Source organism: Camarhynchus parvulus, chromosome 4 (assembly GCF_901933205.1).
Source record: "Camarhynchus parvulus chromosome 4, STF_HiC, whole genome shotgun sequence".
Taxonomy (NCBI): Eukaryota; Metazoa; Chordata; class Aves; order Passeriformes; family Thraupidae; genus Camarhynchus; species Camarhynchus parvulus.
This window is the reverse complement of record NC_044574.1, coordinates 15,795,579-15,809,450: the sequence shown is the minus strand read 5'-3', so window position 1 is coordinate 15,809,450 and position 13,872 is coordinate 15,795,579. Positions and strand designations below refer to the sequence as shown.

Below are 13,872 nucleotides of genomic sequence, written 5' to 3'. Positions count from 1 at the left end.
TTTTTTCCTGCTTGCTGCTATCAGCTCATAATGAGAAAATTTAGCCAGCCATGCCAGAAACCCAGACTTTAGAGAGTCAAAACAATGGTGTCCATTACAATCACAGATCTCTTTCTCACTCACATACACACACACACACAACACCTGAGCAAGCGTCTGCAGGTTTCAGAATAAATTTAATATCAACTCAAAATACAACACCTTTTTCACAGCATAAACTGGATCCTGCATATATTTTAGGACCTGATGATCTTAATTTTTCTTGAGTATTGAACTAGATGAAAATCCAAACTCAGAGTGTACTATGTGATAGTATCTTTCTGTCTATTAGATTATCTAGCAAATATTTATTTACAAAAATTTTGTAAAAACTGTGTAAGAAAAATGTCAAGGAGGCAACTGCAGACTCAATTTCTGCAGTTGGAAAAAAATAATTTCTCATACTCAAGCTCTTCATTCTCCCTGCTGCTTAATGTTTTCTCTGTTTTAACTGTTGTTAATGGAAGGCTCAAACAGCAGTGCCAATACACAGTAATATTTAAATGCTGAATTAGACTCAGTCCTCGTGGCAGTCCTCACCCTTTCAACTATTTTCCCTGCATACTTTGCATCTCCATTTATATGAATGAGAGAAGGGTGCACTTAGGGAGAATGGAGCAAGCGTTGCTCAGCTCTGCAGCCCAGAGAGAAGAATTTGTCTCCTGTCTTATATATTTGTCAAAGAACAAAGGGAAAACTTCTCCTGCTGAAGAAAATCCAGGACACTCCTTCAGCAAAACTTCCTAAAATTAAGTAAATAATTCAATACAAGACTTGGCTTAAGTTACTCCTTTCTTCAGTTGCCATTCCAACTTCCAATAGTTTGATCAACTTGTTGCCCTACTTCTGTTGGTAAAAAAAGCCAAACCTGCCCCTGCTTCTAAATGCGGTTCTGCTTTGAAAAGTGACTAAAAATGGCATGCAGGCTCCATGCTTATTCTGTGCCAGCTACTTTCTTATCATATGTGCTCAGTTTGCAAGTAAGGAACCATCTCCTCCAGTGTGCCAGCCCTGCAAATTTCAGGTAGCACCTGTAGGTCAGCCTGGAGTTTTTCTCCTCGTTTAGGATGCCTAAAAACCAATCTCTGGCAAACAAGAGTAACCTGAGTAAACCTGAGTCGCAGGTGTGCAATTTTGTAGCCTTCTATGGCTCTGAGTGAGGTTTAAATGACTGGAAATGATTCAGTGGGTATAAACAGAAGAGAGTAGAAAGCAGCATAGTGCTCTTTCTGCTGGATCTGCTGTGCGAACAGGAGTAGAAAGCAGTGAACAATATTTAATTATTAAGTGAACAGGTAAAATACATATAAAATTATATTTTAAAAAATATGTTTGAAATTCCATATTTTCAGAAATCTCTATCCTATATATTCAGCATTCAAGCAGACAAGAAAAATAAAGTGCTTTTTTTCTCATATGGGTCATTCATATGATAAGAAGAGAGTGTATAGTCCTCATGTAACAAAAAAAGCCCAAAATTACCTGGATTATTTTCCATGCAATATCAAAATAAAAGATCATTTATAAGTTCTCATTGTGGTGTGCAGCAGGTCAGAAGAACTCATTTTGCTGTATGTGAATGCTAATCCACTATGGGCATTTTATTATTTATTAATCTTTGCAGCTTTGGCAATGAAGCATGAACATTTTCTACTCTTCTGAAATCTCTGTAGCCTGGAAGACTAGAGCTGAAGTTTATCTGATATATCCATAAATTACCTAGGATAATAAATAGCAAGAAGTTTTCCTAATTCAGAGTTTTTATTTTGCAATCCAAGTGCAGATTAAACTGAACTTTATAAGGCATGCTCCATTAGTAAGAGTAAAAAAAATCAAAAAATACAATTTCCAACTATGTAAATACTGATCAATGGAGGCTTTGCTTGGATGAAATTGTTCTTTTCTGTCTTTTTCCTCTAGTTGTGTGTTATACTGGAGCCAATGCAGGAACTGATGTCAAGACATAAAACTTACAATCTAAGTCCTCGAGACTGCTTGAAGACTTGCTTATTTCAAAAATGGCAGAGAATGGTGGCCCCACCAGGTATGTTTCACTTCCAAAATTCTACTTATTTTATAGTAAAATTAATAGAGAAGCAATGGGAAAGCTTATTTATAAATGAAAGTAATAAAAATTAACAATGTTCCCAAAGCAAGCCTGAAAATTATTCTGATATTTTATGATTTCTGTCTGGCACAACTGATTTATAGATGCACACACTGAGATGGCTTCACTACGACTAGGATATAATTTAGTACAAAAATATGTGTAGATGGAATGCAAAATGCCTACTGGCTCCATTAGAATTCATTGTTTGTGTAATCCTGCTTCCTGCTGTGACTCTGAAATTACAGCTACAATTCATAATTAATTATCTTTGAGACTCATATTAAGTTATTTACAGGCCTAGACCTAATCTCATTCCTCTTACACTTCAGAATAATAATTCTCTCTTTTTTCAGATTATAAAGATTTTTATATCTTAGAGGGTTCACTTGGGTGCCCAGGCCAAATTTGGAGAAGAACAATTGTCCCTCTGTGCTTTACCAGTTTAAGCAAAGCTGTGTGATTGTCCTGATTCGGTCTGAGGTTTACAGGCTTGCAGGGCAATGCTATTTGGCACATTTATGGGTTCTCCTGGGGGCAGCGGTTTTAAAGGTGAAGGCCACAGAGGATGTAGAAGGAGCTCAAAGGGTGGGTGCTTGCTTGTTGCTTGCTGCATGCATGGCAGCAGTAGGGTGCAGTTTGAGGCTGTACCTTCCATCACAGTAGGACCTGCATTTTCATTTAGCACCGCTTCTTGCTGTGTGACCTTCAGCAAGTTCCACAGTCACTTTGACCATCATGATTTTTATCATGATACTCCCATCAGTAAAAGGCTTTTGAATACCTTTATTGACAATGCAGGGAAAATAAGATTTGTTAAACCATCAGAAAAAAATTGAAAGTAGATACCACTGGTTTGGGTCCAAATACTATTCTACAGTTTGTATGTTAAGTCTAACTCAACTGCTACTATTAAACTTAGCAATTCAAAAGTAATTTAAAAAGTATTTCAGCACCACTTCTTATGGATCATTTTCGTTCTTGCTTAACAGTATCTGCCATTTGCTTTCCTTCTTATCATTTTATTGCAGCAGAACCCACAAGACAACCAACAACCAAACGGAGGAAAAGGAAAAACTCTACCAGCAGCACTTCCAACAGCAGTGCTGGGAACAACGCAAATAGTACCAACAGCAAGAAAAAGTCAGCTGCTGCAAACCTGAGTCTATCAAGTCAGGTACCTGTAAGTCTCACTTTCCTTTTAGGCCCAAATCACTTATGGTGCTTTAATTCTTTCCATACATTGTAAAGAAGGTGCATTCTTGAGCCAAACTATCACATGCAAAAGGCAATCTTGCACAGTGTGCTGTGGAAGTGGGGAATTAGTGGAGAGGTGGGAAGAAGCTGTTCTGCAGTGCAGCTTTAATGCAGGACCCTCAAACAGAAGTGTCCTGAGGATCAGATGTGATTTTTTAAAGGCCTGGGCCAGTTCCCTTTTTTGTCAGGGGGAGTCCCTTCAGTAGTGATGGAACTCAGATTAGGCCCCGTGTTTTTAGACATAGCATGAGCCTTGCAGACTTCACCTGCCAGGTGCCAAGCCAGGATGTGTCCCAGTGGTGCAGCAGAGCTGTACCTGAGGAAGCTGCTGGTCTGTCTGTGTTAGTACCTTACCTCTAATTGGTGCCAGGTTCAGATGCTCTACAGGAACAAGTTATTATTTAACTTCTCTGCAGATTTTATCTCTTTGTCCAATCATTCCACTTGCAGAGGGTAGATCTCCTGGAATGTGGTACTCAGCTTATCCACCCTGCTAGCTGTAACTCTTGACATCCTAATTGTTCAAGGAGACGCCAAGTCATTTCCAGAGTAACAACTGTATCAACTCTTCAAAAATGTCACCTTTAATGCCTTAGTCACAATACAGGGGTATTCAGACCCCAAATTGTGACAAAGTGTGCCTTAGTCAATAAGGAGATAGCTTATGCATTTTAAATCTTGGGAAATTAATTTGATATTATAGGAACCATAAAGTCATATCCTGGGAATAACATGCAGGTATTTTTATTGGATTTCTGATCAGCAGATAGGAAGGGGTAGATGTCTCTGAAACCTGACAAAGAATATAGGCGTCTTGCTAGCACAAAGCAGACTCTTCCTAGGAAGCTTGAATATCCAGATTTTAAAAAGAGGAGTAGACTAACACCAGTGAAATGAAATGAAGATTTTTGTTTAGCAACTGATTTAGCAATCCACTAGTTTACAGTTTTGGGCTTCAGTACATTAAACTCATATTTCCTCCTTGTCATATTAAAATTGGCTCGCATCCCCAGAGTCAGATTCTTTCCCTAATATAGGCATCTCTGTGTTTTTCTGGCAGCACAAAGCAGTCAGAAGGCTGACTACCTGATCTCCTGGTGGCAGGCACCACTCTGCCCCACTGACGGTATCTGCCAGGAAAACCTTTGGATCAATATTCAACCATATTTAAGAAAAAAACTGCAATGAAGTGCAAAACCAAGCAACCAGCTAGTTCCCTGCTGTCTCCAGCTTTAAAAGACAGTAGGCATTTTCTGTCAGCTACACCCTACTCAGAGTTCTGCAGGACCAGAATCTGACCCCCTGCCTCTCTTCAGCCTGCTCCTCCCTGGAGAGAGGACTTTTGTGGCATTCAGTGGTAGCTGTGTGTACTTGAATGTTTGAATGTGGTTGAGCCCTCTGATAGTTACCTGTCACTCCCACTGATATTGAAGGTGACTTCGGGTGCTGAAGGCTGCTCCTGACAGATGAAGCAGTCAAGGCTGCTCTTGTGATGGAGATGATAGTTGAGCATCTGAGACATATTGGGGAAGTTTATTATGGTGTAAGGGATGGATTTTTAGCCTTCTTTTACTTTCAGGATGTTGCAAACTCAGTAGTTTTCAATATTCTTTGCTTTCTGTACCAGAGTAGCAAAATGGTCCAAACTCTTGTATGGAGGATCAGGTTCCATTTTTAGGACACCGTTCCTTTCCATCTGCAAAGGGGAAAATGCTTAGCTGTTCAATTTGACATACTAACAGCTCTTCCCATCTTCCCCACAGCAAAGATAGCAAACCAGATGGAATTGATGGTTTGGCCACCCTGTAGAGTAGACAACTCAAAATAATTTTAGCAGGAGGATATTTTGGTGTAAAACTATTCAACGCTTTTCAGTTTAATAAATAGATGTTATCCCACGCTTCTTCAAAATTATGCATTCTTTGAAGTGGACCTTGTTGCCATTGCTTTCAGAAGATAGCTGCAGGTAGCAGCAACTTGCTTTCTCTTTCTTTCCCATAACTGTACCTTAAAGTGTATCATTTAGTAGTTAATGTTTGGTTTCCCTTACATGCAATAGAAGACAAGAGATCCTTGAACACAATTTGGCAGTTTTCAATTCACTGAAATATTCATTTGGCTTTACAGCTTTCTGTGAATGGGACTTTCCTGCTCAGTAGAAAAAAAACCCACCCTACTGAAATCATTCACTTTCAGTGTTAAAAGCATTTCTCCTCTCTTTATTAGAGAAGAGGAAAGAAATCACTGCATCTTCTATCCAGATGACTCAAATAACCAGAGCTAGTTTCAGTTCCTTTTTTCTCATCCTCCTCTCTGGAGAATCACACAATGAGCTCATATCTATATCAACCTTGGATTAATATGAAGTCCTGTATTCCAACTTTCTCTTTTTCTCCAATGATTTCTTTCCTGCCAGCAAAGTCAGTCTCTCCATCATAATCACATCAAATTTCCTGTTTCTTTTGTGCTTCTGTGTTGTTTTAACTTTGATATTAAATTAGTCCTGATTAAACACTGTTTTCTTAGCCTCTATTCTGTGTGATGTTTCTTGGTTTAGGACATTAGTAATTATTCCATTTTGCTCCAACATTAATGCTGCATGCAGTCTGGCAAATATGTGAACTTACTTACTTACACCTCATCCCCATTTCTCACTCACACCATTAACTTCTGTTTCTTTAATGAGGTCTTCATGCCTAGATGGGAAATGCCCCAGGTTCAGGATAGTGTCCAGATAACAGAAGCACCATCAGCTGTGGCAAATCTTGAAACCTCAGAGTTTTGTCATTTTCTCCACAGCCCCTTCCAGCTCTTCAGATAAATATATTGGGCAAACCTTGATTAATGAGGGAATGTTACTTGTCAAATAGACGTTCTTCTACTAGTAGAAGGAGAAGGTTGTGCCATATCCTGCATTATTTTCTGATCAGTTCTCCAGACAGGGACAGTGCAGACAATACAGAGCCAAGCTCAGAAGGTGAAATGATGTGATTGTGTTTCCATGCATGGGTCAGATTGGCACTGCATCCTGAAGTTGTTGAAGCCTAATCAATCAGTATAATTTGTACTCCTTGTGTTGCCTTAAATTTATTAGCATTTCCACAGTACTGACACATGTCTAATGACAATCCATAAAAGCATCTGAAGCGTCTCTGCTAGTGGATGGGTATCTTCCCTTTCATCAGGAATTTGAAAATGTTCACTCTCAGTCCATCCTCTTATCTCTAATTATTGTTTATACTTTCTCAACTGTGGTAAATAAAATACAAATTTTTGTCCTTTTGACAGTCACTTGCACTCTATTGTACCCATTTTCACTTATGATGGTGGGATAAACAGTGATTCTGTGATTCTGTTCATTCTTCAGGATCCCTTCAGGACCTCTTGTCAACATGATTCTTCTGGCCCAAGTCCCTTGTTTAATACCTTTTCTATTACTACATATTTCCTACGTATTTCCTACATTCTTAATACAAATGCAGTTAGCCAGTGTGCCACATGAGTGCGCCACACAACTCATCCTTAGCTTGGCCCATTGATTGTCCAGTGATGCTTTTGACCCAAATCCTGTAGGTGCTGAGGTAACACAGTGTAGTGTGGTGGAAGTAGCTAAGTGCTACTAAAGTGCTAAAGTGCTAAAGTCAGCACAAATACAAAAACATTTTTCTCACCAGAAGTTTCCTGTTCTCAGGCTCTCCTGGGTGCAGGCTCAGTACTGCCAGTGCTCCCATAGGTGCATTGCCTGGTTTTAGTGCATAAAGGAAACAGACAGGACAGGGACACAGAAAGTCCTCTCAGCTGCCTTAGTCTCAGCAGATGCCAGTAACTTAAACTTGGATCTGTTCATATTCTCAATCACATCTGATCTTTGGAAGCTTATTGGGCAGAAAATTGAGTTACCAATGTCCTCTAGACAAAGAGCAAGGATGGCCAAGAGTCCTTCTGCAAGGTTCATAGAAAGCCTGCCTTTCTGATGTTGGTCTTCCTATCATTTTAAAGAAATTAGTTAAATAACTTGGATGTGTCATTGCCTTACCACTTACACAGTACTAATAATTTCCCCTAGTATTTGAAGCTAGCTGCAACATTTTCCCAAATCTTTGCTCAGTTTTCAAGCCTTCTCACTGACTAAAATCATATTACTTAGCATTTTTCATATTCTTCTGTTTCAAATAAAACTTTCCTGAAAGCCCAAACCCTTGTATTGTAGAGCAGTGATTTGTATACTGTGGTCTGTGGATTACAGTTATGAGCAATCAGAAGGGGTCCATACAGCTATTTTCACTTAAATATCACTCGCTGTTAAGTTTAATTTTAAAAGGGCATATTGATCCATTTTCATATTTTTGAAGCCTGATAGCAATCCACAACTCTTACAAACTCTAAGAACCATTGCTCTATGCTGCTCCCAGTCATCACCACAGAAATTAATAGATGGATTTTGCTTTCATTTACTAATGAAGATCCCATTGAGTGTAGTGCTGTAACCATAAACTCAGTGAAATATCATATGTTGGAAAGAATAAAGCATCACTACATGCCACTGAATAAACGAAACATTCTTTGTTACATCCAGAGTCTAAAGTAGAACCTCCTTGCACTCTTTAAGCAAGTTACATACCTCAATAATCTCTCTTTCACTTTGTAGCTCACTGTAAGCTCAGAAACCAAATCCATAAATAAACCTGCTAATGTGGAAGGGAACAATGCAGTCTCTTATGTGTTTCAGGAACAGGGTAGGTTTAGGAGGTTTGTAATGGATGTTGTAGAACCAGAGCTACAGTTCCAGGGCCAGAGATTAGTGTCAGAAATTATCTCATGTCTCAAAACCATGCAAATCAGAGTCTAAGATTTAGTAGCAAAGAGATGAGAGAGTATAACTTTGTTTCCAGTTTTTGTGCTTTAGGAAAAACATTCCAAACAAGAACAGAATGTCAAGTTAACAGTGAGAATTATGATGAGATGTGAAAGATTTTTCTCTAGAAAGTGTTTACTCTGAAACCTAATTAAAAAGTCAGTTCTGTTTCTAAAGATCATTTCAATACCAGTCAGTCTGATGTTTTTCTCATGGAAGCAGTGACCATTATGGCTTTGGGCAGCAGTGGGGATCTCAGTCATTAATATTTTTTGTGCCAAGGAGCTAAAAAGTCAATTATTAAAATAATTACCACTAACACAATTGCATAAGAAGGAAAGCAGGAGGAAGAACATTTCTTCCTTTGACTTAGCACTTAGAGGTGTGCCAGCTGCTAAAACTAGTGCAACTTTCAGTCCCTGGAGGATGAGATGTGCTTGAATGATATCCTTGAGAGTGCCAGGCATTTTTAATTACCTTAGGCTTGTGAAGCACAGTTTGTCTACTTCTGGGGGCTGTGACAGCAGAGCTACAAACTGACCACTGTAACAGGGCTACAAACTGACCACTGTAACAGGGCTACAAACTGACCACTGTAACACACTGAGCGAGGCTACGCATTAACAGCAGCAAAGATGGAAGGCAAAGGGATGGGGAATTTTACATGGCCCAATGGATATTTTTAGCTCCAGACTTCACCAGGACATTGTTTAGACATAGGATGATCCCAAGTTAAAAAGTTTAGTCACTTAACTGGGCAGAGCAGAGCTAAATTGTGAGGCTTGGTATAAAAAAAAAAGATAAAACCTATAAATGACCAGTCTGTTAAATAGAAGTGCTTGCATTTGAGTGTTGTGTGAAGTGATCTCTGTTTATATAGTTGATATGCATCAGTTTAAGTTTGGATGGCAACTAGGGTTATTACAGGATGAAAGGTATGATATACATGAAAGCTGCTTTTGTGGTTATATTATAAAATACTACATTTCTATCACATAATGTAAAACAACCACTGCTTTATTTACAGTGCTTCACTACAGCCATATTTTACTATCATGAGACATTCCTTGACCAAAAATGTTGTTTCTAATCACAGAGTAAATTAATAAGATTGAGTGACTACAGTCTAAATCTTTTTTAAACTAATTTAGTCAAATATGTGCTACCATAACTAGGCCATAGCAGTGTGTGCTGCCATGCAAGAGACTAGGGTTTAATTCTTGGATTCTGCTTCTCACTCCATGAGCAGGAGCTAGGAGCACTCCAGAGCTGCAGCCTCAACCCTGGGAGGGATGGAGCCTTGTGTCATTCAACAGCAGTGACCCCCACTGGCCAATTTAAGGAGAAGCATTGAGGGGCTCTAAAAGGAGTCACTTCCAGTCCTCCTCAGAGGTTGGTGGTCATTGCACGGGATCTAGTGAGTGGAGGTTCAATGGGGTGCACTTGGTGGGGTCTTCAGCTTTCAGTCTGAGGAGCAGAATCCTCTGGGGAGGAAAGAGCATGTGCGCTTCCTGAGACACTATTTTTGCCTGATATAACTGCAAGTGGCAAGATTGTCAAGAATTTTTTTTCAGATGTCCTGTAACGAATGCTGTGATATCTATCTTTTAAATAGAGTGAGGGAAAACTCCACTAACCTCAATATAATTGTAGTTCCATTCCCAGAGAGAGAGAGAGAGAGACTCAATAGTATAGAGGGAAATACAAGTGCAAACTGTTCTCTCAGTAGGAGTCATTATATGAAAGGAATAATATTTGAAATGAACCTGAGAAATCAGAGGTGGAAATACTCACAAGGTCATTGAACATCTCCCCACTGATGCACGAATGTTTCCTACCACAGATTGAGATTTTTTTCCCAGCCTAGTGTTAGGTGACCTGAGCAGTAAAACTAGCACTGTTCCCATGGGATGGTTAATCCTCAGCCTGCCATTATCAGGAACAGGAATATTGTCTTAGGAGTGGGGATTACACTTTTATTTACTTAATGCCATCTTAGTGCCCTAGTCTACATCTCCTCTATATTGGCCTAGAGTGATTGTCTTCCTTTCAGCACTTGCAGCTGTTGAGCACACATCCCCTCCCCATCATTTGGTGGCTGTAACTCATATTTAACTCTCTCACTGCCTCCCCAGCCAGCTGCTGCAGCCCCACAGTGACTTTGGACGTGCTTGTCTGAGTCCCATCCGAGGTGCTGACCTCTTGCTGGTCTGGCAACAGAGAGAGCTTCAGGCCTGTCCTTGAGAATGCCAAAGTCAAAGGAGCTGTTGCCACCTGGGTGTGTGATCCTGTGCTTCAGCCCCTGTGGTCCTTTTTGCCTGCCCTGTAACCCTGCACACTCACATCAGCTCGCTGTTCTCTGCCAGGTCTCTTTGGTCATTAATGCTCTCACAACGCAATGGGATCAGGTCTGGTCCAGCAGGGCACACTACACACTGCCTGTTGTTTAGAGGGATGGGATAAATTAGAATAAACTTTTGCTTATCAACACCTTTGTCTTTTAAACTTCTATGTCACAAAGCTGTGTGCGAGGTTTTTTTAACCAAATATTTTATGGATATATGGAGTAACAAAACAGACAAAGTGAAGAAGAAATAATGTAACAATTTTCATATACTCACAAGTTTTTTACATAGCACAGGCTGAAAATGTGATACAAATATTCTTTTGTAACATGCCAGCCTTTGCTGAGGGATATCAAGAAATAGTGTAATAATTTGTACTGTTTTGTGGTGAAGGAAGTAGATATCTGATTAAAAATAAACCTTATTAAATGCAAACATTTGTCTTCTGTTTGCTATTAACATTCATAAGGAAGAACAGATCCTTTAAAAAATGAATCCATTGTTCACCAGAATTCTTGGAAGGGCTTGTTAAATCAGCAGGAACAAAGCTATACATCTGGAATTACTGCACTTCTACCAAGCACTACCTGATGCCCTGACACCTGAGCTGCATGAAAAGATGCATCCCACATATTTCTTTAGCTGTTAGCACAGCAGCCTGATTCTCCCTTGAACAGAGAGAACAAGAGAGCTCTCTGGCTTTGCACCTTTGCTTTCCAATCTCAAGTTTGCACCTTTCTATCCCATGCTGCTTGGGGTTTTTTTGCAGCAAATCTGTGATGCACTGGAGTACAGTAGGCGGTTTACTTGTTTTCATGGAAGGACAATTTGTACTTAAAGCAGTGATTAGATGAATTCTTTCTTTCTTGCATGCTTTAGTTTCTGATGAGTACTAGCTTCATCAGTGTAATTATAATTAGCACTCTTCATCTTGCTTTTACGGTACCAGCTGGACAGATTGGTCCTCTTACTGCACAGATTGGCGGCAGGGTTGCCTACATGGAGTTAGGTGACAGGCACCATGAAATAACAGATGGTAAATTCAGGGCTTGTTGGCAATCAGCAGGTTTTTGCTAATGACTTAATTAGCTATGCAAATTGTCAAATCAGTGTGAACATTGTTTTTATCGAAAACTTTACCTAAATTAATTACCATAATTAAGTAGCAGAATGTCAAGTATATTGGATGCGTAAAAGGGCTTGGCTGGCTATGGATAAGAGAGTTACCATCTTTATTAGAGTGCTGTGCTCCACGTTTGAGAAGTCTGAGGATAAGAAATGTGGTTTCTTTTAAACTACTTTTAAAATACGTATATCACCAAGTTCCTACTGAGATACACCCTGGTGCCTTTCCAAAGAAAATGGCTCAGGAAGGATTAACTGGATAAAGGCTAAATATTTTAAGGAGAAGTTTAAAGGCAGTTTCACAGCCTGTTTATTTGCTAAAATCAGGCATACTTTTCAGCCTACCTGCTTTTCAGTTCTGGGGTATCTGAGATCCAGAGCCATGAGCATGCAGCTATAGAGATGTGTTAATTTTTAAATTAAATTAGAAATAAAGTGTAAGCCTCTCTCCTTGTTCCTACCATATGAGAACTTTTAACTCTGTTGTTCAAATGTCACGAAGTAAAAGAGATGCGAATTCTCTAACATAATTTTTTTAAGTTGATTTTTTCTCTCTCAAGGTTTCCATATAACAAATATTGGGTGCTGTTCACAGGATGTGATGGTGGTAGGAGAACCAACTCTGATGGGAGGCGAATTTGGGGATGAAGACGAAAGGCTTATCACTAGATTAGAGAATACACAGTATGATGCAGCAAATGGCATGGATGATGAAGAAGATTTCAACAATTCACCTGCACTGGGAAATAACAGCCCATGGAACAGCAAACCTGCTGCTAACCAGGAGACTAAATCTGAAAACCCCACACCACAAGCTTCCCAATAGGTTATTCTGCAGCAGTGCCCACTGCAATGTACCCCAGTGGGTTATTAATTACTGTTTCACAGCATTCTTCAAAATAAAATTTAAAAGAAACACCTTTCAAATTATACAGTATCTATTTCTAAACTAAAGCTATCCAACTTTTTTCGTTAGGGAAAACTCTTGTATAAGCTTCCATATACATTGCTTGGAAGTATTGTCATACAACTAGATACTGGCACTGACCTCAATTAAAATAATTGAAAATTAAACAGCATCTCATGGCAAACTTCTGACAGTGCATTTTATTGGAAGGGGTTGTTTTTTTCCTCATCAAACAATGGCCATATTTTGACAAGTCATCAGTGCTCAGGATCTCATTAACATAACTATGTAAAACTTTTTACAATTGTAATATATTTTCTGCTTTTCAACTTGCACCTGAAATTTCTTGTTTCAGAAAAAGATCAGCTTTTAAGGAAAAGTAAAGTAACTTTTGTTCATTCTTTAACTTTTCTTTCATCAATTAGTCATTTAAAGGATCCAGCTTTTTAAATTTACATTTAGCTGATGTCAGTAGATACTCTATCCATCATTTAATAAAAAATACTGAAACAAGAAATGTCTTTTTTTCATCAAAGACATGAGAAATATTTTTATGTGGAAAAAGACACCCAGTCCTATGAGAGTTTATGCTTTGTAAAATTGCTGTCGATCCAGATATTTTAAAGCCATGTAATCCATTAACTTTGTGGGCAGCTTAATAAATCTAAAACTTTTGTGTTTTTATTATTGTATCTGAGTTGGCTTTGTTGTTATTTCTTTTCATAGTATATTTCTTGTATAATATTTTTGTAAAGCCCTCATTTTTTTTTGTTTTACTTTTTTGTTTTGTTTTGTTTTTTATTCCGGTGTATTTATGTGAAACTTTATAAAAGAAACTAATTTTTTTTCATTTACATATTAATATGTTCAACTCATCATGTAAAGACACAGTGAGTCAGTGTGTTATATAATACAACTGTATTTTATGTATGCTTTGCCAATAAGTGTGCCAATAAACTGTGTTAACAAATGTGCTCTTATACAGCATTTACAGTTCCTTGTATGCACAGCAACGACACACCTGCGTTCAGGATCATGCACCAGGGGTTTCTGGAATTAGTGTTTCACTGAATTGCAGTCTTTTTCCAGCTAAAGGGAAAGCCTGTGGGTAGGTGTGAATCACTTGCAGCTCGATTTGGTTTGATGCTCTTTATCTAACAAGGATGTGCAGCCCCACAGGTGAGTTACAGCACTGAGAGCCAAGTGAGGGACTGCAGGGCATCCAGCCAGAGAAGCT

General features: G+C 38.9%; 1 protein-coding gene across 10 annotated transcripts in view; it reads left to right on the top strand.

Moving 5' to 3' along the window:
• LDB2 (LIM domain binding 2) overlaps positions 1-13,605 on the top strand; it is a 367,493-nt gene extending 353,888 nt beyond the window's left edge. For 2 of the 10 annotated variants that reach the window (XM_030946918.1, XM_030946914.1), the window contains 3 exons: positions 1,960-2,083; positions 3,178-3,329; positions 12,324-13,605. In XM_030946918.1, coding sequence (XP_030802778.1) covers positions 1,960-2,083; positions 3,178-3,329; positions 12,324-12,554 — 507 coding nt within the window. In that variant the 3' untranslated portion in view covers positions 12,555-13,605. Of the gene's footprint in view, positions 1-1,959; positions 2,084-3,177; positions 3,330-9,507; positions 9,651-12,288 lie in introns of all 10 variants that reach the window. The other 8 variants (XM_030946921.1, XM_030946922.1, XM_030946920.1 and 5 more) reach the window with 8 other exon arrangements.
• Positions 13,606-13,872: the final 267 nt, after the last annotated feature.